The 24,561-nt window shown below is 44.6% G+C and overlaps 1 protein-coding gene across 12 annotated transcripts in view; it reads left to right on the top strand.

Moving 5' to 3' along the window:
- The window catches only part of tmc5 (transmembrane channel like 5), a 107,745-nt gene that overhangs the window by 30,849 nt on the left and 52,335 nt on the right, over positions 1-24,561 (top strand). For all 12 annotated transcript variants that reach the window (XM_051933937.1, XM_051933936.1, XM_051933938.1 and 9 more), the window contains exons 4-10: positions 1,237-1,332; positions 12,923-13,048; positions 14,720-14,822; positions 15,065-15,143; positions 15,357-15,608; positions 20,607-20,776; positions 20,885-21,026. In XM_051933937.1, the coding sequence (XP_051789897.1) occupies positions 1,237-1,332; positions 12,923-13,048; positions 14,720-14,822; positions 15,065-15,143; positions 15,357-15,608; positions 20,607-20,776; positions 20,885-21,026 (968 nt within the window). The remainder of the gene's footprint in view (positions 1-1,236; positions 1,333-12,922; positions 13,049-14,719; positions 14,823-15,064; positions 15,144-15,356; positions 15,609-20,606; positions 20,777-20,884; positions 21,027-24,561) is intronic.

The raw sequence follows: 24,561 nt of genomic DNA, 5'->3' as shown, positions 1-24,561 counted from the left end.
TTGACTCACCCTGTATATAAAGAATTATTAAGTTGATTAAGTTTAGCAAGTGGAATCCCCCCCAAATTCATCCATTTGTATGGGGCCTACGTTGCCATGTGGTGCTCTTCAAGCGGGCCGATCTCGCACCCGTGCTGTCTGGTTACGTAGCCACACCTTTGTCATCAGCCCAGAATGCAGTTTGACGTCGTCCTGCTGGAAAAAAGATGGCGTCTGGAGGGCAGCATGTATTGCTTCAAAATTTGTACACCTTTCACAGATGTCACGGGCACTGACATGCCCACCATACTGTGACAGATGGTGGCTTTTGGATGTGACACTGGTAGCAGCCGGGTGGTCCTTTATTACTTTGGTCTGGAGAGTATGATGGCTGTTTTATTTATTTATTTTTTCACAAAAGTTATTTAAAAAGTTGACTTGTTGGACCACAAAACATGACGCCACTGTGCTACCTTCCATCTCAGATGAGACTCAGCACAGAGAAGGGCGCTTCTGGACGGCGTTGATGTTTGCCATTGGCTTGGCTTAGTAAAGCCGTGTCTGTGGATGCAGTGGTGACCGGAAAACATTTACTGAAGTATTCCTGAGCCCACATCACGATCTCCATGACAGACGTGAAACAGTTTTAAAGATGTCAGAGTCATTTGAGATCTCGCGCATTCACATTGTCCTTTATGCACAGACATTTGCTCAGATTCTACAAATCCTTCGGTTATATTGTGTGCTTTAGAGGGTGAAATGCCCAAAATCCTACTGATTTGTCTTTGGAGAACATTACTGTCAAAGTTCTGGATTATTCACTGGCACATCAGTTGGCCAACTCCCATCCTAGGCCTTTTTTTGGAGGCTCCATTCAGACCCGCACATGTTTGTTTTATAAAGCGATGGTTTAACTTGTCACATCCTGAGTGCACCCTGAACTACCCAGAAGGCAACTTGTGTGGCGGGCATCCGTTTCGGAGTAAAGGCAACATGCAGATGAAACACCTCGTCCTTATTCAGTGTATGTTTGAAAACAAGTCAAAGTAAATTACAAATCACTTGGTCTTGTTTTTAATTAGAATTTTCAATGCAGCCTTGACTTTTTTTTTGGAATTTTGGTTGTTTCATAGGAATTTATTATTATAAAGCTTATATTCGTTATGTTGTACGTTTTACATCTTGACATTCTTGCACATTTTGAACTCTCTGAAATCCTCCTGGCTCTTCTTTACACTTTCTTTGTTTTGCATTTAGGCAACGCAGGATACGAGTGGGACTCTGCTAGTGACCCTGGCGGAGCGAGAGCCGGTGACTTCAGAGAGCAAGAGAGGCCGAGACTGAGGACGAAAAGTAAGGCCGCCGGACAAAAGAAACGAAGGGAATCCCAAATCAAACGAAAGGCACTATAAGATAGATAGATAGATAGATAGATAGATAGATAGATAGATAGATAGATAGATAGATAGATAGATAGATAGATAGATAGATAGATAGATAGAAAGTCACTATATGATAGATAGAGTGAAAGGCACTATATAATCGATAGATAGATAGATACAACCCCAAATCAGAAAAAGTTGGGACAGTGTGGAAAATGTGAATTAAAAAAAGAAAAAAGCAAGTTATAAATTCTCCTCAAATTTTATTTCATTGCAGACAGTATGAACACAAAATAATTCATGTTTTGTTTTGTCAACATCATTTGATTTGTAAATAAATATCCATTCTTGCCATTCAGGCTTGCAACACATTTCAAAAAAAGTTGGGACAGTACAGCATTTACCACTTTGTACAGTTCCCCTGTCTTTTAACAACACTTAAAAGACGTTTAGGCATTGAAGAAATCAAGTGACTAAGTGTTGCAGGTGTTAGTTTGTCCCATTCTTCCTGCAAACAACGTTTTAGGTACACAACAGTACAGGGTCTTCGTTGACGCATTTTTCGTTTCAAAATGCGCCAAACATTCTCTATAGGAGACAAATCAAGGCTGCAGGCAGGCCACTCAAGCATCCGCACCCTCTTCTTACACAGCCATGCCTTTGTTATGCGCGCAGTATGTGGTTTGGCATTGTCTTGCTGAAATAAGCATGGGCGTCCCTGGTAAAGACGTCGTCTTGAAGGCAGCATTTGTTCCTCCAAAACTGAGATATACTTCTCAGCATTGATGGTGCCATCGCAGAAGTGCAAGTTACCTTTGCCGAAGGCACTGACACAACCCCATACCATGACAGATCCTGGCTTTTGAAATTGCATCTGGTAACAGTCTGAATGGTCCTTTTCCTCTTTGGTCCGCAGCACACGGTGTCCATTTCTTCCAAAAAAGATGTAAAAAACCGATTCGTCTGACCACAATACACGTTTCCACTGCACAATGGACCATTCCAGATGCCTCCGAGCCCAGAGAAGTCGACGGCGCTTCTGGACACTATTTATGTAGGGCTTCCTTTTGGCACAGTACAGTTTTAGCTGGCATTTCCTAATGTAACTATATACTGTAGTGCTTGAGAGTGACTCCCTGAAGTAGTCCTGAGCTCATGCAGTTATATCATTTATTGATGAATGACGGTTTTTAATGCAGTGCCGTCTGAGGGCTCGGAGATCACGGCCATTCAGTTTAGGCTTGCGCCCTTGGCCTTTGCGCATGGTAATTTCTCCAGATTCCCTGATTCTTTTCACTATGTCATGCACTGTAGAGGGAGAAATGCCCAAATCTCTTCCTATCTGTCTTTGAGAAACGTTTTTCTTCATCATTTCAAAGATTTTTACCCGCACTTGGTGGCAAACTGGCGATCCTCTGCCCATTTTTGCTCCTAAAGGAGTAGGCTTTTCCTCGATGCTGCTTTTGTACCGAATCATGATTGCAATCACCTGTTAACATCACCAGTTTCAAATCACATCATTATTTAGTTATTATACCTCATTACTAACCCTTAATTGCCCCCATCCCAACTTTTTTTTTGAAATGTGTTGCAAGCCTGAATGGCAAGAATGGATGTTTATTTACAAATCAAATGATGTTGACAAAACAAAACATGAATTATTTTGTGTTCCTACTGTCTGCAATGAAATAAAATTTGAGGAGAATTTATAACTTGCTTTTTTCTTTTTTTATTCACATTTTCCACACTGTCCCAACTTTTTCTGATTTGGGGTTGTAGATAGATAGATAGATAGTGTGAAAAGCACTATATGATAGATAGATAGAGTGAAAGGCACCATATAATAGATAGATAGATAGTGTGAAAGGCACTATATGTTAGATAGATAGATAGATAGATAGATAGATAGATAGATAGATAGATAGATAGATAGATAGATAGATAGATAGATAGATAGATAGTGTGAAAGGCACTATGTGATAGATAGATAGATAGATAGATAGATAGATAGATAGATAGATAGATAGATAGATAGATAGATAGATAGATAGAGTGAAAGGCACTATATAATAGATAGATAGATAGATAGATAGATAGATAGATAGATAGATAGATAGATAGATAGATAGATAGATAGATAGAGTGAAAGGCACTATATAATTAAATAGACTGATTGAATGAAAAACACTATAATAGATAGACTGAATTTAGATTAATTTAGATTAATATAATGAATGAAAAGCACTATATAATAGATATAATGAAAGGTGCTATATAACAAATAGCTAGAATGAAAGGCACTATATAGTAGGTAGATAGATACAATGACAGGCACTATTTAATCAATCAATCAAACAAATGAAACTTTCTAACTGAAGTTAAAGAGATTCTAAAACATTTAAACACATCGCTGTTGGTATAGAGGAGCCCCAGTGGCATTTCCTGACACATTTTGCCAAATTCTTTGTTGACTTAAAGGCCTCAGTGTAAGGGCGTCAGAGAGAGGGCGTGCAGCATTGTTCACGACTTCCGTCAGCTTTGCTTTCATCCTTTCTTACCTCCAGGGGGGTTTCTGAGTGCATCCCCTAACTGAGCCTACCCTTTTTAATCAGATTGTTGGCTCGGTGGGCCTCTCTTCAAGTGATGTGACTGGCCCAGTACACCACACTACCCATCACAGAGTTGTAGAAGATGTCAAGGATGTCACTACCCACATTAAAGGAGCACAGTTTCCTAAGGAGAAACATCCCACCCTGACCTTTCTTCTCCAGTTATTCTGAATTCCAAGACCAGTCAAACCTGTCTTTGATGTGGACCCCCAGGTTCTTGCAGCAGTTCACCACCTCCTCATCCACTCCCTGAACAGTGACCAGACCCAGAGACTCTTTGGTGCAGGGAAAGTCCATAAGAAGTTTTTTGGTTTTGCTGATGTTTGGTTGCAGACAATTCTCAAAGTTGACCACCTGACTCCCCTCCAGTATCTCAGTACCCCCCGTAAGTGTAGAAACATCTGAGACTTTCTGCAAGTGACCTGCCCTGCTGTTATGTTTCTAGTCTGCAGTGTGTAGAGTAAAGTAGACAGGCCTGTTCCTTGTGGTGCTCTGGTGGTCCTCAGACAGTTCATTGGCCTCACAGACTGAGGCCTGCTGGCCAGGCAGTCCATCATCCAGGACACCATAGGCTCATCCATCTGCGTATCTGTGAGGAGACCCCTTAACAGATGGGTGGGTGGTATTGAAGGCACTGGAGAAATCCAACAAACGTCATCCTCACGGGCCGGCCAGCTTGGTCCAGCTTTGTGGAGAAGATCAATGATTGCATTGTTCATAAGGGCACTCAATTTTGTTTGGTGTGACCTTCAGGGGGTCCAGAGTGCATCCCATAACTGATCCTGCTCATTTAATTAGCTTGTTAATTCAGTGGACCTCCCTTAATGTTACCAGCTCAGCACACCACAGTGGCCATCAGAGTTGTTGAAGATGTGAACGATTGTCACTACTCAAATTAAAGGACTTGAGTCTGCTAAGACTAAAGAGTCTGCTCTGCCCTTTCTTCTCCAGTTCCTCTGTGTTATGAGAGCAGTCCAACCTGTCATTGACGTGGACCCTGAGGTACTTGTAGCAGTGCACCACCTTTTACACTCTCTGACTAGTGACCAGACATAGGGGCTCTTTGGTGTGACAAAAGTCAATTACCAGTTCCTTGGTTTTGCAGATGTTAGGTTTTAGACAATTCTCTTGGCACCAAGAAGCCCTTATCAGTACCCCCCATAAGTACAGAATCATCTGAAAATTTCTGCAAGTAACCTGTCCTGGTCCTGGTTTGGAGGTGTACATGGTGAAGAGTGGAGGAGACCGGCCTGTTCCTTGTGGTGCTCTGGTGGCTCACACAGTTCATTGGCCTCACAGACTGTGGCCTGCTGGTCAGACAGTCCATCATCCAGAACACCCATCCATCTGCGTATCTGTGAGGAGACCCCTTAAAAGGGATGGGTGGATGGTATTGAAGACACTGAAAAAATCCAACAAACGTCATCCTCATGGGCCGGCCAGCTTGGTCCAACCTTGTGGAGCAGATCAGTGATTGCATCTCCATTGTTAGAGAAGGGTGTGGAAGATGGCCCGGACACAGACAGGCGGACACATTCAACTCACCCACAACACGTTTATTATACATACTACTATTTACAATTGTGCACCACAAACCCCTAAAGTCCAGGCCAACTCTCAAATGCCTTTTGCCTCCTCCAAGACCTTGTCCTTCCTTCTCTCCCGACTCCAGCCCCCGAATGGAGGGAGGTGGCCCCTTTTATAATCCCCCGGATGTGCTCCAGGTGCCTCCCGACAATCTTCCACCGGCACTCCCCAGTGTGGCGGAAGTGCCAGCTGCGCACCTGGGTGTCCCCGATCCTCTTCCCCCCCAGCACTTCCGGGTGTGGTGGTAGTGCTGAGGGCCAGGGCTCCTTAGGCATTGGGGCGCCCCCTGGCGGTGACCACGGGCCCCTACAAGGTTGAGCTTCAAAGCTCTGTACCCATGGTCCCCATAGCCACCAGGGCGGTCGACCCCACGTGGTCTGGGGGAGGCGTAAGCCCTCCTCCGGTCCTCCGGGGCGTCCTGGCCGGGTCGCCACCCCCAGCCACCTGTGACAAGGGAAATGAAAATGTTTTCTTTTCTCAGAAAGTTCCCAAGCCAGACCCACAGGGCTTAAGTTTTCTCAGCAGGAAACAAATCTGAAATACTTTTAGTTCCTTAAGAGCAAGAACTTCCAACCAGAGTTAATGTTTGCCAAGGTCACCACTGCACGTATTGAGCGGTGAGGTTCTTCACATACGCGGCAATGGCAGGACCGTGTCGTGTGTCGTAGAGACCGGAGAAACTGAAAACACACAATGAGCAACGAACAAACGAACAGCGTGGTCAAAAAAAAAATCTGTAATATGTCCCTTCAGGGGTCTTGGTAATCAGTTTAAGAGAAGTGAAGGGAATCCAAACCACTAACTGATGTCCAATAAACTCTTTAAAATATAAAGACAGAATGAATCACAACTCCATTATGGGGAGAATGGGGCCATGCAGCCCACCAGAGCCCACCAGAGCCCACCAGTCCCATCATCGAGTGGAGTTTTGAAGGCCCCTGAAGTCCTGCTGTCTACTGTTTAGTAGTTTAGAGAGGTGTTTACAGAACCTTTGATACGAGAGAAGGTTACATAAAGGAAGCGGTTCATCCTTCACCTTTGAACCCTCCAGTAAATCTGAATTTTAAAGAACGTTTCCTCCTTCAGGTAAGAAATCCCAGACCGCCGGCCAAGTCCAAGGTGACTTTAAGTGCAGTTGGGTTTCCCCTCATCGCATTTCCATGTCATTTTTTATTTTATTCCGAGTCTCCTGTTGCACTTTGCTCTTTCAGACGCACACAGAATGTTAAATAAGAAGCCGACTGTTTTCCCAAGTCTCGGGCCGCCAGACACACACACATGCACACACACACACACACACACACACATGGCGTGTTAAATAAGAAGAAGGCTTCCCCTGATAACTCACTTGCGTGTATATAGAAAGTGACGTGGCAGACCTGAGATTCGATGAGGTGGCAGTTTTATCAGAGTGTGTGTGCGATGATAACGAACAGAATCGCCGCGGCCTCACAGATTTCCAGTTCTTTCCGTGTTTTTTTTTTTTTTTCCCTGAGGAACTGTAGGATACAACGGCAAGAAAAAAAAAGTATGTGAACCTGTGCCAGTCCGGGTGGGCTCAACGATCCCTGGCAGCTTAAACCTTGGATCCATCGATAAAGCAACCAAGGATGAGCCGAGCAAATTTAGGACAGGAGGAGGTGCAAAGAGGATCAGTGCTTTTATTACAAAAAAACAAAAAAGTGTCCACAAAAAATAAATTACTTAAGTAATTAATAAATAATCCATCATTAAAAAATAAAACAAACGAGCGTGCAAGACTCCTGTAAAGCAAAGATAAAAAATATCCCAGGCAGAAAGCCTCCTTCTAAACCAAGCAATGCCATCTCCTGATGCCCCCTTCTATTGTGACGTCTCCTCTGCTTACCCTCCTCAGGGTCTCCCCATCATGAGGTGATGTCCCACATCAAGCACACTCAGCCTTTTCACCAACTTGTGGCCCTACCGCGTCACACGAGGGTCCTCATCACCCCCGCTCCCCCTTCTCCTGCCCGCCATACCCTTGCCGTCCGTATCACCTCTGCATTGCTCAGCAAGGCGCGACCCTCATGCACCCTTCTGTTGTGACGTCTCCTCAACATGGTGGGACGTCCACCGTCAATCACAGTCAGCCTTTTTACCAATTTGTGGCACAACCATGTCCCTCGGGGGTCCTCATCGCCCCTGCTCCCCCTCTTCCACCGCCATCCCCTTGCCATCTGTATTACCTCTGCATTGCTTGGCAAAGCACAACCCTCATGCCTCCTTCTATTGTGACGTCTCCTCAACATGAGTTGCCGTCCACCGTCAAGCATATTCAGCCTTTCTACTAGCTTCTGGCCCCACCATGTCCCTCGGGGGTCCCCTTCTCCTGCCCACCATCCCCTTGCCATCTGTATCACCACTGCATTGCTCGGCAAAGCACGACCCTCATGTCCCCTTCTATTTTGACGTTTCTTCAGTTTACCCTCCTCTGGGTCTCCCAATCATGAGGTGACGTCCACCATCTAGCACTGTCAGCCTTTCTACCAGCTTGTGGCCTCACCTCGTCCCTCAGGGGTCCTCATCACCCCTTCTCCTGCCCGCCATCCCCTAGCCTTCCGTATCACCTCTGTATTGCTCAGCGAGGTGCGACCCTCATGCCCCCTTCTATTGTGACATCTCACCAACATGAGGGGACATCCACCATCAAGCACAGTCAGCCATTTTACCAACTTGTGGACCTACTGTGTCACACGGCATTTGTCGCCATCAGAAGAAATTGTGGCCATGAAGAGATGCACATGGACAGCAAAGATCCTCAAATTGGCCGTGGCATCATTCAAGTGATGATTGCTTGGTGTTAACAGGCCCAAAGTGTGCCAAGAACACACCACCAGCACCAGCCCAGTCTATGGAAAGATTCATGGATTCATGCTGTTGGCACCAAATTCTGACCCTCCCGTTCTGTGTGCCTCAGCAGAAGTGGACGTTCATCAGACCAGGTGATGTTTTTTCCAGCCTCCATCTGTCCAGTTTTGGTGAGCCGGTGCCCACCGTGGCTTCATATTTCTGTTGTTGGCTGACAGGAGTGGACCCTGATGTGGTCTTGTGCTCAAAGTGTGCCACGTTGTGCATTCCGAGGTGCTTCTCTGCCGATCCCAGTTGTAGTGAGAGGTCATCTGACTTACCACAGACGTCCCATCTCCTCTGACGTCTGCCATCTATAAGCCGTTTGCAGGGCCTTTTTTGCTTTTCGAACTATGGCGAGTCAACTCTAAGAGACAGTTGTGCATGAACGTCTTTGGACGGCAGTTACAGAAAAACTCAGACTGGTCTGTCTGGCACCAACAACAACGACAACGACGACAACATTTATTTCTAGAGCAGGTTTTCATACAAATGCTGGAGCTCAAGGAGCTTTACAAGATGAAGAAAGAAAAAGAAAAATATAAAATTAGGCAATACTAATTAACAAAGAATAAAGTAAGGACCGAAAAAACAAAAATCTGCAGGGGTTCTGAGTTCCTCTAGGCATTCTAATCATCTAAGTCAGTCCTCACGGTTTTTAGGCTTCACGTGGAAGAATTTGATGGACCTCTGGCCTTCGATCCCTCAATGCATGGTGCCCTAATCAGGTGGTGGGGGCGCAGATTGGCACCACAGAAAAATGGAAAAAGAACAGCAGAGAGAGTCGGGGTTAGTGCGTATACAGAATGTCAGGGTTACACTAAAATGAAGCGATAAGAAAGCCATGTTAAAATATTGGGTTTTTTTAAAGTGCTCTGCCGTATCAGCCTGGCGAAGTTCTATATCAGTCAGCTATTCCTGATTTGAGGTGCCCCACAGCAGAAGGTCGCCCGCCTCACCACTTCTTGGAATTCTAAGCAGACCCTCATTTGAAGATCTGAGGAGTGTAAGGTGACGGGCATTCTGAGATATAGGAAGGCTTTGTCAACCATAAGCTGACATCACAGTCCGGTGTTTGATGTACACATGAACTGAAGCGTCTGACCCTTTATCTGCAGGACTGGATCAGCAAAGGCACAGGCTGGCACTCAGTGGGCCTCAGCTTTAGTTTGGACTCAGCTACGCTTACACCTTCTGCTTATTTTCTTGTGTTCCTCGGCACATTTCTGCTTATGACGTGAAGTCACCCATTTTTTAATGATAACACACGGTAGCACCTTAATGTCGCTGACTCACACCGCACAGTTCAAGATTATCAGGTGCCATTAAAAAACGCCCTCAAGTTCCTGCGTGCCAAAGTCGACGGGTTGTTTTTTTTGCACATTAAGGGCATTTTATCAGCATAAGTGCCCCTGTTCACATCAGCTCTTATTAGTCCATCTATCGAGCTGTCCAGATAACGTTAATGGCCTCCACCCTGTAGTACATTTTTATATCTTTGTTTGCCATTTTGCACAAATCATTGGTGATCAGCTTTTCTTGCTGTCTGTTGCTCGTCATCTGCATGGGGTCGATGTGTTTGACCAGCCTGCTCCATCCTGCTCCGTCCTGCACCTCCGTCTCTGTCAGACCATCTTGCTTCAAGTCTTCCATTGTAGAAGGAGACGCGACAACGTGAAAGGGCCCACCCTGGTGACCCCATGTATATATAAGATCAGCAGGTCTTCAGCAGGTCACGTCACTTGCAGAAAATCCCAAATGAGGGGTGTGCTATTGGAAAGGGGGGATGAGACAAAGGAGAGGAGTCAGGGGGAGAACTTTGAGAATCGTCTGCAACTCAACATCACTACCACACCAAAGAGCCTCTGTGTCCCGTCACCACTCAGGGAGTGGGTGTGGAGGTGGTCCACTGCTACAAGAACTTGGGGGTCACAGTTTGGACTGGAGAAGAAAGGTCAGAGTAGAGTCTTCCTCCTAAGGAGGCTGTGATCCTTGAATGTGGGAAGTGACCTCCTTCACGTCTTCTACAACTCTGTGATGGCCAGTGTGTGGCGAGATGGGCTGGTGACATCACTTCAGGTCAACAAGCTGGCGCTCATAGATGAGGAGAGAATGAAGAGAAAACTGAGTGCCATTATGAACAACGCTGCACATCCTCTCTCTGTGACACACTGACACTGAGGACTCTCAGACATGGAATCATTCAGCAGAAAGTGTGTTGAGATACGCGACTGGGGGTCCTTCATACCAACAGTAATACACCTGTAGAGTGCGTCACAGGGACACGGACTCATGAGTCTGAACTTTTCTTTCTTTTGAATGTGCAAGCATTTTAGTTTTTCTGGTGTGTGTGTGTGTGTGTGTATAGTGTCACAAACTCCACACAGAGCCATAGCTAGGTTTGGGGCAGCCACCCATATAATTGGTTTCCTGGCTGCAAATTGCAAAATAAATGATGGCACTGATGTGCAGATACAGGAGTCCAAAACAGAACTGAGGTAATAGGCGGAAGGTGGAGGCTTTTAAAGAGGAAGACAGGAAGTGACGTCAAAGGGGTCGGGATCGTAAGGGTCATCAGCCATAGGTTCGAGCCCGGACGTGATGTCAAAGGGGCCGGAGCCGACAAGGTCTTCCTCCATAGGCTCAGACCCGGAAGTGACGTTATCAGGGCCAGGTGGAATCTCCCGTGAATGGTCTGCAGGAAAGGGAGAAAAAAAGTCAGTGCACTCTGCCACATCCCGGTCTGACTCGGAGTTTGCATGTGTGTGATAATAGATATTTATACAGTATATATTTATTTATCTATTTACAGTATGTATGTAGTTATAGATCCATCCATTTTCCAACCCCGCTGAATCCGAACACAGGGTCACGGGGTCTGCTGGAGCCAATCCCAGCCAACACTGGGCGCAAGGCAGGGAACCAATCCCAGGCAGGGCGCCAACCCACCGCAGGACACACCCACACACCAAGCACACACTAGGGCCAATTTTGAATCGCCAATGTACCTAACCTGCATGTCTTTGGACTGTGGGAGGAAACCCACACAGACACGGGGAGAACATGCAGACTCCACGCAGGGAGGACCTGGGAAGCGAACCCAGACGGGTCTCCTTACTGCAAGGCAGCAGTGCTACCCACTGCGCCACTGTGCCGCCATCTATCTATCTATCTATCTATCTATCTATCTATCTATCTATCTATCTATCTATCTAATCCTGCCAACTACGCTGTCTACCTATCTATTATATAGCGCCTTTCACATCCATCTCTCTCTCTATTAAATAGTGACTTTCATCTAGCTATCTGTCTGTCACTGGCCTTTAGGATTTGCCTTCCAGCTCTTTTTATCCACTTCTCCATGTATAGACGTTTTCATCAGGTTACCTTTATCCACTATCAGAGTGTTCACTTTTATTTCTGTCATCTGCTTTAATTTTGTTACCCGCAGACCTTAAACTGTTGCTTTTAACCCACAATAACGGCTCAGTTCTTCCTTTCTGTTTTCCCAAGTCTTCTGCTGCCTCTGCTCCTCCACTCGCCAGCTCCATCCTCTTCCACCCGACTCCGGCTCCCTGAAAGGAGTGAGGAAAGCGGCCCCTTTTATACTGCCCCCTGGAAGCACTCCGGGTGTGCCCGCTTCCTGGTGTGGCGGAACCGCTGCAGTCCAAGGCTCCATAGTCCTTCAGGCGTCCCCCTGGCGGTGGCCACGGATCCCCACAGGGTTGATCCTTCCAGCTCCATCAATTCCACATCATCCAGGATGGCCACCCTCTTGCGGCCTGGGGAAGGAATTGCCCCTCTCCCGGTTCCCTGCTTCTCCAGGCCTCCCGGTGGGGCAAGGACCCCAGCCATCCATCACAATATATAGACATGTATATATATATATATACAGCCCTCCTAACCCCAACATAATGAGGCAGGACACCAACTGCCATACATCACACAGTTTATTTAAAGGTCAGCACAAATCACCAACACAACTCTGTCCCTCTCGCCGCCAGTCCTTTCATCTTCACTCCTCCTCCGACTTTGTCCTTTTCCTCCTGACTGTGGCCATTCACTTCTGACCCTTTTTAAAAGAGTCCAAGTGCCCAACGAGCTTCTTCTGGAAACACTTCCGCCACACCTGAACACATCCATGCGCCCCCTGGTGGTGATGGCCACAGGCCCCAGCAGGGTTGAGCTCCCGTGTTCACCACCTGTGGCCCTGCTGGAAACCAAGGGGGTTGCCCTCTGTGGGTCTGAAGGAGAAACTGTCCTGGAAATACTCTCAGGGTGTCCTGGCCGGGTAAGGGCTCCATCCGTCCACCACAATATATATATATATAAATATAGATACAGATAGATATCAGTCTATTTACGTATGTATTTATTTAAAGAGCTTTCTGTAAAATGCCATATAAAATATCAATAAATCTATTTTATAGTGCCTTTCATATCTGTTTATCTTATCTATAGCTGAGATGTAACGCCGTTTTCTCGTTTATCTCCTAGGGAGCAGCATTTTACGGCAACTACGAATGCGCAATTCCAGCCTCTTTTTCCGGGGCGCTTTGAGTTCATCTGCACTTGGCTGGCTGAGGCTCACTGCTGAGGACACTCAGGACAAGACGGCACAGGGTGACATTTTCTTCTAACATTTTTATTTACCAGGTGGAGCCGAAACAAAGCATCTGAAATACTAAACACACCAAACTGCCACATCTCTACAGACAAGCGGTGGCTTTTGTCCAAAAGCTGTAGACGATTAGAATGGCACCTCAATGGGGTTCGCTGTACCCACTTTGAAGGCCCTAAGCACTGAGCCAGGCCCCAGCGGGGACACTAGCTAATGGGCAGCAGGTCTCAGGGCGTCTTCAACTACTTTAAAGTTAAATCCGTAAAAGCAAACAAATTTTAGTATTTCAGAATGAGCTCTGGGAATGGCAGTACACGTCTTAGGACATTCACAAAGCTTTTCTATTCCACTCATAAAATGTTTGATTTTCCCTGTGCCTGTGCGGCTCTTCTTTAACTTACTGAACATCTTCATCACTGGCATGACACGTACCACAAAGGCAGCGGCCCCTCAGACGGGAACTCATGAAGGGACACGGCTGGGGAATTGGGGCGGGTGTGGGGTCTTTTCAAACCCGCTGTCTCATCCAGCACAGTATGGGGGGGGGGGGGTCTTATCATGAAGCACAGTGGGCATCGGCGGTGGACTCCCCCAAACCCCAAAGCAAATCAGCGCAACACTGAAACATTTTGGGGGGCTGTTGAGGCTTTGCAGTAAGGAGATTGTGGGTTCGTTTCCCGGGTCCTCCCTATCTATCTATCTATCTATCTATCTATCTATCTATCTATCTATCTATCTATTATATAGTGCATTTCATTGCTATCTATCTATTTATCTATCTATCTATCTATCTATCTATCTATCTATTATATAGTGCCTTTCATTGCTATCTATCTATCTATCTATCTATCTATCTATCTATCTATCTATCTATCTATAATATAGTGCCTTTCATTGCTATCTATCTATCTATCTATCTATCTATCTATCTATCTATCTATCTATCTATCTATATCTGTTGTATAGTGCCTTTCACATCTATCTATCTATTATATAGTTCCTTTCTATCTATCTATCTATCTATCTATCTATCTATCTATCTATCTATCTATCTATCTATCTATCTATCTATCTATCTATCTATCTATCTGTTGTATAGTGCCTTTCACGTCTATCTATCCATCTATCTATCTATCTATTATATAGTTCCTTTCTATCTATCTATCTATCTATCTATCTATCTATCTATCTATCTATCTATCTATCTATCTATCTATCTATCTATCTATCTATCTATATCTGTTGTATAGTGCCTTTCACATCTATCTATTTATTATATAGTTCCTTTCTATCTATCTATCTATCTATCTATCTATCTATCTATCTATCTATCTATCTATCTATCTATCTATCTATCTATCTATCATGGATATCTCAATAACCAGAGTGGGCAGGTGGTCAGTTGGCTGACTTTTTCACCTCTCCCATTGTCCTTAATGGCCATAATGGACAGTCATTGTTGGTTTCCATTTCTGTGTAATCAGTTGCTCGTTCCTTGTGTGTTTTAACATCTGTCTCTCTCTCTCTCTGTGCCAGTTCTCTATTTAGTATTTAGTGTCCGCTCTCCAGTGGTTGACGTTGCCCTGCACCAGCACTCAGTGAAGGGCGTCAGATAAAAACTAAGTTGTTTGTCCAACATTTCCTAACCCAACTGAATTCATTCTTTTGAGCAGAAGAGCAACAGCTTATTATAGAACTGGTGGCCATGTCGTTCTATGATCGGGTTCGAGCCATCCGTCAGCTCCCCGTGAGTCTTCATGAAAAGAAACAAATCCGGTAAGTCAGCTGATTCACCGAAGTGACGACTGCGACCCTCTTAAATGTAAATGAATGTCTCAGAGGCGACTCGTCAGGGTTCATTCATGTTTATTTCCCGTTGCAGTTCCTCTTTAGTGTTGCTTTTACAGTTTAGAGACCCTCCTTAAATGTGTCTCTGTGGATGAAGAATGCACCCCCCCCCCCCCCCCCAACCGCCACCCTTACACACCTGATCTTTATGTTGTTGTTGTTGTTGTCAGGAAGCGAGTGCTGCTGGAGAAAACGTCAAAGAAAGGCCGCATAAACTGGTACATGGACTGCAGGGACAACTTTTACCTGGTAAGTGACCTCCACGAGCGACAGCCGACTTCCAGATCCATCCGGAGTGTTGATATTGTGACCAGTAGGTGGCACTGCAGCACCCCAAACCCCTGACACAACCTCACAGACACTCGGGTTCTGAACATGCGCACCTTTCCAAAAGACGTCAACAGCGGCAGAAACACTTGCTCTTTTGATGCCTGACGTCCTGCTCTTTTCTTCTTCCCACAGTTCCACAGACGATGCAGCACATTTGTGACAAATGCTTACCACACGCTGCAGCTCTGGCAGGGAGGCCTGAAGGACATCGGAGGGAAGTTCGGCAGCAGCATCCTCTCCTACTTTCTGTTCATCAAGTGGCTGCTCATGTTCAGCATTTTCTCCTTTCTGGTGAACTTCGGCTTCATCACGGTGCCTCAACTGTTTGATCGCGACACTGTGAACAACGGGACCTTTAAAGGGCTGGAGCTCCTGACCGGAGAGGTGAGCCTTTACTGATCGACAGCGAGATATTCATGTACACTGTAAGAATGCCCGTAAATTTAACAGTAAAAATACTATAAATGGTGCAAATTTAATGCCTTTTCAGAAAAAAAAGAAAGTTACCTTATGTTCTACTGAAAATGGCCTGTACGTCTTAAACAATAAATTTCATTATTTTTTACAAAATATCGATATTTTTCAACCTTCAAAATATGCTACATACCATTTACTGATATATTACAGTTACACTAAAAAAATCGTTGTTAATGTTAAAGTAAAGTATAAAACTGTTAAATAGCGAAGATGAACTGTAAAATGTAAAACGGTAAAGCGCTGCTTCAGTAACACCGAATTTACGCTATTTGCATAAGGACGCCCCCTTTCCCCGTATTGTTCCTGGTGACCCGCCTACCTTCAACTTAATAAAGTTAGCAGACTTCTTAATCCCTGCGTGCTGAAGGTGCTTTGAGATGATGGACGCTGATTTCTGGTGGGTTCTGTTTGATAAGCTGGCACACTGGTGGGGCACCAAACACCACAAAAGGAAACTTTACTTCTCCACCAGACAATATGACGTAACTTCCTGAAACATTGAATTCTTTTCACTATATGTAATTAAATGATACGTGTTTATTTGCTGTTGGTTGTTGTTACTCTGCTGATGCAAACTGTGTACTGGTATTTGATCCTGGCAATATTTTCTAAGGGTTTATTGATTGGCATATTTATTACAGTGCAAGGATTTCAGGTAACGATTAAACGTTCACTTCAATTGGACAGTTATTTACTACAAAGTTATAATGAAGACCTAAAAGTATTGTCCCCTTATTTTTTACGGTAAAATTCTGGCAAACACAGCTGCCAGTTTATCGCCGTAAATATAACTTTTTTTTAACTGTACTGTAGACCTAAAAATATTGTTGCCTTCTTTTTTACTGTAAAATTCTGGCAACCACAGCTGCCATTTTTTTACCGTAAATTTAACATTTTTTTTTTACAGTGGATATTAACTGCTGTTTTTTTCCTCCATTCACATGTTTTATTCTGTCACTTTTCTAACACAGTAAAATTCTGGCAACCACAGCTGCCAGTTTTTTACTGTAAATATAACTTTTTTTTTTTTTAAAATGTACTGTAGACCTAAAAGTTTTATCGCCTTTTCTTACAGTAAAATTCTGGAAACCACAGTTGCCATTTTTTTTACTGTAAATTTAACTTTTTTTTTTACAGTGTATATTAACTGCTGGTTTTCACCTCCGTTTTATTCTATCACTTTTCTAACACAAGAATTTTTATTGAAATAAACTCTCTATAGACGGAGTAAAAGATGGGGAAGAAGCTGGACTGAGTTGTGGCTCCTGGCAAAAGAGCTCAAATGAGGGAATGGGTATGGAGGACAGTTAGGGGAAAGCTGATGTGAAGAGAAGGCAGAAAAGAAATGAGGGCAGAGACAAAAGAGAGAAGACATCAGCGAGCAAGAACCTCCGGTGGGACGTGTACCCCATGGTACTTTTACAGTTTACATTTATTGGCTTTGACAGACGCTTTTATCCAAAGCGACATACAAATAGAGGTCAACATGATTGAGTAACATCTCTCTGGGGCCTGTTTGGGGACAGTTGCAATAGGACAAAGGGGACAATTGACCATGACAAGTGAAGGGCTCAGAAGAAAATAAAAGCTACCCAGAGTTACAAAAGCCAACAGTCAGTATCAGTTAGACAGAAACTCACCAAACAAAGCTTCTTGAACGCATTGAGAGAGTCAGAGTTTCGAATGGAGGTGGGCAGTTTGCTCCACCAGCCAGAAGCTGCACATGAAGAGAGTCTGGACAGGGATTTTATACAATACAATACCATTTATTTTTGTATAGTAGCCCAAAATCATACAAGAAGTGCCGTAATGGGCTTTAGCAGGCCCTGCCTTTTGACAGCCCACCAGCCTTGACTCTCGAAGAAGACAAGAAAAGACCCTTGTAGGGAAAAAATGAAAGAAACCTTAGCAAAGGCAGTTCAAAGAGAGGCGAGACCCCTTATCAGGTGGGCTGGGCGTGCAGTGGGTGTCAAAAAAAAAAAAGGGGGTCAGCACAATGCAATACACTGAACAGAACACAAGTCATCCTCAATACAATATAATAGAACAATAGAAATATTACAAGAACAGAGCAGAATTCAACAGGAGAAGATATCCCATAATATGATTTGAATTTGTTCAGAGTCCTGGAGACCTCAGCCATCAAGCTCCCTCCCCCTATTGGCCATTCCACAGCTGAACCAGCCAATCCTATGAAAGGACCCCTCTACCCGATGATTCCTGTGATCCTCCATCAGAGATGACTTTACCTTAGGCAGGCAGAACAACTTGGCAGGTGGGCAGTGGCACCAAGTGGCACATTTGAGTACCAACAAGAGAAAGAGAACAGGGGAGGGTTACGTTTTTATAAGCACGCAGAGGTGTTATGACCAAGCGTTTGAGAAGGAACAGAGGACCTCACAAGTGTCTCCATATATGTAGCTACAGACCCATTGACCACTCTGTAGGCAAGTATCGAGAATTTGAACTTAATACGTGCCACTATAGGAAGCCAGTATACTGAAATGAGGAGTGACATGCTGGCTGAATACCAGAATCATCTGCAGCAGCTTGGTGACACAACACAGTTCTCCTGCCAGCAGACAACTGCCGTTTTTCAGACATGACAAAAGAAAAGCCTGGACCGGGAGTTGTGCTGTATCAGAAACAGGTGGATCTTACAGATTTTGTACAAAGTAAATCTGGTCCTTGAAGGACAGCTGGTCATCAGTCATGGTTGTGTACTGACTTGGCAGGTGTTAGTGACACAGAGTCAAGCTGAATGGAGACAGGGTGAGCTGGGATACCCAGATGGTCCATCTTGGCCACGTTGAGCTGGAGATGGTGTTCCTTCAACCAAGTTGCAATATCACTGAGACGTGCTGAGATTCCAGCTGATAGCACATGGTCCTTTGGAGCTCAGGTACAGCTCTGTGTCATCAGCATAACACTGAAATGAGTGACTATGGAACAGGATGATGGGGCCTAGTGAGGTGTAGTATAGAGAAAAGGAGAGAGGGCCCAGCACTGATCCTCGGGGCACCCCCATGCTTGAATGGTGCACTCTTGACATCTACACTTTTATGGGACAGAGCATAGAATGTAGAGATTCTAGCTGATACCATGTGGTCCTCTGGAGGGAATGACATGCACAGCTTGGTGTCATCAGCATAGCACTGATATGAGTGACAATGGGGCCTAGTGAGGTGTAGTATAGAGAAAAGGAGAAGGTCCCAGCACTGATCCTTGAGGCACTCCCATGCTTGCATGGTGCTTGCATGGAGTGGGATTTAGAGATTCTAGTTGGTACCGTGTGGCCCTCTGGCGGAAATGACATGTACGGCTGTGTATCATCAGCATAGCACTTATAAGTGAAACCCTAGGGTTGGATGGTAGTACCCCTGTGCTCACCTGGTGCACCCTTGACATCTCTCCATGCCAGGACACACAGTAGGATCTGCCCATGAATTAGGACTTAAACCACCTGATGGCAGTCCTAGTGATGCCAAGGTCAGAGAGGGTGGGCAAGGAGGATCAAGTGGTTGACCATGTCAAAGGCAGAGGAGAAATCTAGCAGGATGAGCACAGATGGGATGTTGGTAACTCCAGTCTGCCATAGGGTATCGTCAATGCTGAGTAGAGCCATCTCCATGAAGGGTCCTGACTGACGGGGGTCAAGCAGGAAGAGCCTTGGTTATAAAGATGGCACGTTCCAGAGTTTTGGATAGAAAGTAGAGAAGAGACACACAGGTCTATCATGACCAACTTGAGACGGGTCGATTATAGAAGATAGCAGTGGATGCCCAGATCTCATTGCTGGTTGCGAAGAGCCCCCCATAATTCCAGAAATGTAGCTCCGCCACTTGAGTATATACCAGGATTGCAAAGGGATAATTTTGACTTGAAAAAAATACCAAAGGTATCCTTTCCATGTTCTGAGGCTACCTGCCCACCACCTCAGGACGTACAGTAGCTTCATAATACCTTCACTCCGGTGCTCCTCGGGAATTCTTTGGTGAGGTGGAATTCGATTATTCCAGTTCATCTATGGTGCTCTCCAAACCCCAACTCTTCTCAAGCTCAGACATGAAGATGTGAAAACAAACAACGGCGTTAGTGAGAAGTAAAAGACGGCAGTTTGAGAAGAGCCCTGGAGGACTGGGGACATCCTGAAGAGCTAGAGTTTTAATTGGAGTTTGAAGTGAGGGACCTCTGAAGAATGGACACATGAACTTATCTTGGTCTATTGTGCCCACCATGACGTTTCTAGAGAGGTGAAGGACACTTGTGGACTTTCTGCCTGGTTTACTTAAATCTTTCAGGGCGGATGTCAACTTTTATCAACAGCAGGGGCTGACGGTGGTAATCAACTGTAAACAGTGACAAACCTCACCTCACTCTGTTTGCTAGAAGGAATACTAGCTACGTTGGTTTGACCGAGATTCCCTGTGCTTGCGTGAGTAGCGAGGAGCAAACAACGGCGAAAATGGCGTCGACGTCTGGTGAGGGATCAAAGCGAATGTGTAAAGCAAAATATACTCCATGGACGACGTTTTTGCATATTATCGCCGAATTGGACTCGGACTTGTCAGACCTTGATGTTGATACCGGTGATCGTAAGTGAAGGTCAGGTACCGGCATTAGCTGATTGATCCTCAGCTGATTGTGGTGTTGAAGAGGTTTGTCTGGGAGGACTGCCACTTACAATGACAAGGGGTACAAACCAGACCTCCTGGCACTGTGACTGCTGCTGTTGGCGCCACGTGAAGACAGCCACGAGAGACGGCGAACGCGTAAAGCAACAGATGTTTTTTGTTGATTTATGTGTGAAGCCGTTGCTTGGTGTGCTTTTCAAAAAAACTGTGATTTTTGGAAGAAAATATTCAGCCCACCAAGAGTTAACACCCAAAGCTTGTCTCTCCTTAGGGTTATTTCACACAGTCAGTCCTGTTCTACGGTTTTTACACCAACAAGTCTGTGACTGGTGGAAGCTCCAGTAACTCCACTGGCAGCCTGCTCCCCTATGACATGCAGCTGGCCTACTTCTTCACCATCTCCGTCTATTTCGTGCTCTGCTGCCTCAGTCTGGTGTACAGGTGAGCCCCCCTGGATTGTAGATATCTCTCCTCGTTGGCCAGGGTGGTCTCAACTCTCTTTTGATGTCTCCTCTCCTTCTGCTTCTGTTTTTTTTTTTTTTTTTACAGCGCTGCCAGTTCGTTTCATAAGAATTTCATGTCCGCCAGCGAGCTGAGCAGGTCCGGACGTCTCCTGTTCAGCTGGGACTTCAGGGTCAGCAATGACAAGGCTGTCCGAAGTCGACAAAAGAATCTGAGCACCCAGCTCAAGGTAAGAAATGGCTTTCTTTTTTCTAGAAATATCCACAAACCAGTGCTATAAAACCTCATTTTATCTGAAGACAGGCTCCTCATATGGCATTTGACCAGCTAGAGAAGACCTCCTTATTTCTAGCATTAGTCCCACGCGATTGCAGGGTCCGCTTGTCTGCAATGTCTCCTCCATTTGGCGCGTTCCAGGGCGTCCTCCAGCCAGAGGAGACCAGTCAGTCCATTTGTTGCTCGTTTGTTTGGCTAATAGCTCGGCTCTCCCAGCAACTCATGCAGTGTTGTGCAAGTTCACGCCTCACAAGGACTCCCTCAAAGTTCAATTCACACATTAAAAATAAATACATTCACCTTCATAGTTCACAATTTCAGTTCAAGTTCAGTTCATTTTGTATTTTTTAAGGAGTGAGAATAAATGACCCATGAGATTAGTTTTTTCAATTTACATGCCTTATGTTCGGCTATTACAGTGTTCTTGAATAAAATACAATAATTATGAAGACTTTTTTAATTTAAATTCACTTTATTGAGTTATACCCAGCAACGAACATGTATAACCATATATGCTAATATCCTCCCAGTCAAAACAAAAAATTAAGTAGATGCAAATATACATATAGGGCGGCACGGTGGCGCAGTGGGTAGCGCTGCAGCCTCGCAGTTGGGAGACCTGGGGACCTGGGTTCGCTTCCCAGGTCCTCCCTGCGTGGAGTTTGCATGTTCTCCCCGTGTCTGTGTGGGTTTCCTCTGGGCGCTCTGGTTTCCTCCCACAGTCCAAAGACATGCAGGTTAGGTGGATTGGCAATTCTAAATTGGCCCTAGTGTGTGCTTGGTGTGTGGGTGTGTTTGTGTGTGTCCTGCGGTGGGTTGGCACCCTGCCCAGGATTGTTTCCTGCCTTGTGCCCTGTGTTGGCTGGGATTGGCTCCAGCAGACCCCCGTGACCCTGTGTTCGGATTCAGCGGGTTGGAAAATGGATGGATGGATGGATGGAAATATACAAATAAATTACCGCTCTATTTCCAACCGTGTGACACAAATGGTGACCAGCGTGTAGGTGAACTAACCGATTATGCTGCCGGTCAAAATTTGCGTCACATATTTGCGTATCCAATGGGGAAAAATATAAAGTGGCCTCGTGAAGTACAACGTTTTCCAAAAAGCAAAAGCGGAGCTTCACCACATGCTTGTGTCAGCGGGGCAGCAGCTTAAGCACAAGCAGGCAGACACGGACAGCGACGATTTGATTTGATGTTATTTTTTCCGAATACAAATAAATGGCAAAAAAAATTTGTACGAAATAATTCTTTCTATTATAAAAGAAACTCTTGAGACAAGACAAGACTATTACCAAGAGATTAGTTCAAGTCCCGCCCTCCTCTCCACCATTTCCAGTTCACGGCCCACGCCCGTGGTCCTCTCGCCTCTCATTCGTGTGAATGCTTTTCTCAGACACAGTTCCTGCGCTCTCAGCTCTTAAAAATTTTTACATTTTCCTCACTTTACGTTCCCAATAAAAGAAGACATGTCCAGATCTTATTGAAGACTTTATCCCAAAGGGTTATCAACAGAAAAAATGAGTACACAGGGAATCCTAGCACCGAGGAATGAAGAAGTCAAACAAATTAATGGGAAAATTGTCGATCAGTGACACAGCAAATTGGTTAAATGCGTGTCTATAGACTCTGCTGAAACAGCTGGTGGTGATGGTGTGGAAGATGAAAACATAAACTTACAATATCACGTAGAATATCTACAACTGTTAACAGCGTCTGGTCTTCCTCCGCATGAATTACTGCGTAAAGAAGGACGTATCGTGATGTAATTGTGTAATTGATGTCTGAGTGGCAGGCTGTGCAGTAGGACAAGATTAGTTGTATTCCAAATCGGTCGAACAATTACAGGCGACAAGAAAGGTAATATAGTCCATCTAACATAAGACACCAAAGGAGATCTTGATATGCCATTCGTATTAAAACATTTACAGTTTCCCGTTAGAATAGCTTTTACAAAGACAATTAACAAATCACAGAGACAAACATTCGAAAAAGCTGGTTTATTTATTAGAGAGAAAGAAACGAAATTCACTCGCGGGCAGTTATACGTTGCGTTGTCACGATGAAAGTCCAAACACGGAATCAAAATTCAATGCGATTTTAAAGAAAAGTTCATTCAAAAAATTGTTTTTACTGAAGTTTTACAGTAAAAGTGTAAGTTTAAAAAGTATTTGTGTGTTAATTTCAAAGCCAAACAGAACGAAAATGTATAACGCAATGAAAATCTCTAACACAACATGAAACATAATTTTCTTTCAATTTATTACGTTTTACTATTTTTTACTGTGGTTAATTACTTGCTGTAATGTAAAATAGTTAGTTCTATTATGCATAAGTAACAAGTCCCATGAAAATAACAATCTGTTTAAATTGTACATCCGCATCCCCATACGCGAGTGGCACAACTGTGAAGTGACTACCGTGTAGTGCCCGCCCGGGGGTTGGCAAGTGAAGCGAGCAGGGGGCAGAGCCCCCCAATATTTCTAAAAAATCCACTATTTGTGCTTATCCCAATACCATATTCAGATTCGGCTCCACCCCTACATGACAGGAAAACGCAAAATTAAAAAGTCGTACGCCACCTCAGTGCCAAAGCCATTGTTTTAAGTACAGCTCATAGCAGTTCCCCAGCTTCATCATTAGGTGGTCTTGACCCCGGTGGCTCCACATAAAAAAACAGCAACAAGATAAAGAAAAGCCACTTGAGCCTGGGGGTAAACCCTGACTGAACCCTGGACAGCCTGGCCCACTTTAGTTTTCTTAAGCTGAGATGAAGCTACCACATCATGCTTTTCTCTCACTTCTCCTTCTCATTGTTTCTCTCTTCTTCAAGTTAATTTTGTAATTCATTTTTTCAACAGTCACATTTTAAGGGATAAACCTAAAATGATTATGAATATCAATCAACACATCAAGGAACCCCAGGGCACCAAACAGACTTTGGTGGGACTGATTTAATGAACTTAATTTGCCAACATCACACAAAGGGACAACTTCCATCAGTTATGCCAGCTTTCCCAGGCCTGCCACATATGAAACTCTGCCCTGGGCTCCTGTCCCATCTTCTGCATAAAGTCACCTTGTGCCAGTCCTAAGAAGCCTCTGTCACTACATGCAATACAATACAATACAATTTATTTTTGTGTAGCCCAAAATCACAAACGAAGTGCTGCAATGGGCTTTAACAGGCCGTGCCTCTTGACAGCCCCCAGCCTTGACTGTCTAAGAAGACAAGAAAAAACTCCCAAAAAACCCCTTTTAGGGAAAAAAATGGAAGAAACCTCCGGAAAGGTAGTTCAAAGAGAGACCCCTTACCAGATAGGTTGGGTGTGCAGTGGGTGTCAAAAAGGAGGAGCACCAATACAATACAATACACAGAACAGAACAAATCCTCAATACAGTATAAAAATAAAAATTTTAGAAGTACAGAGTAGAATTTAACAGTAGATGATATCCCATAATATGATTTGGATTTGTGTAGAATC

This window comes from Erpetoichthys calabaricus, chromosome 11 (assembly GCF_900747795.2).
Source record: "Erpetoichthys calabaricus chromosome 11, fErpCal1.3, whole genome shotgun sequence".
NCBI classification, from domain to species: Eukaryota; Metazoa; Chordata; class Cladistia; order Polypteriformes; family Polypteridae; genus Erpetoichthys; species Erpetoichthys calabaricus.
Note: the sequence above shows the minus strand (reverse complement) of the source record. Positions and strands in the feature narration are given on the sequence as shown.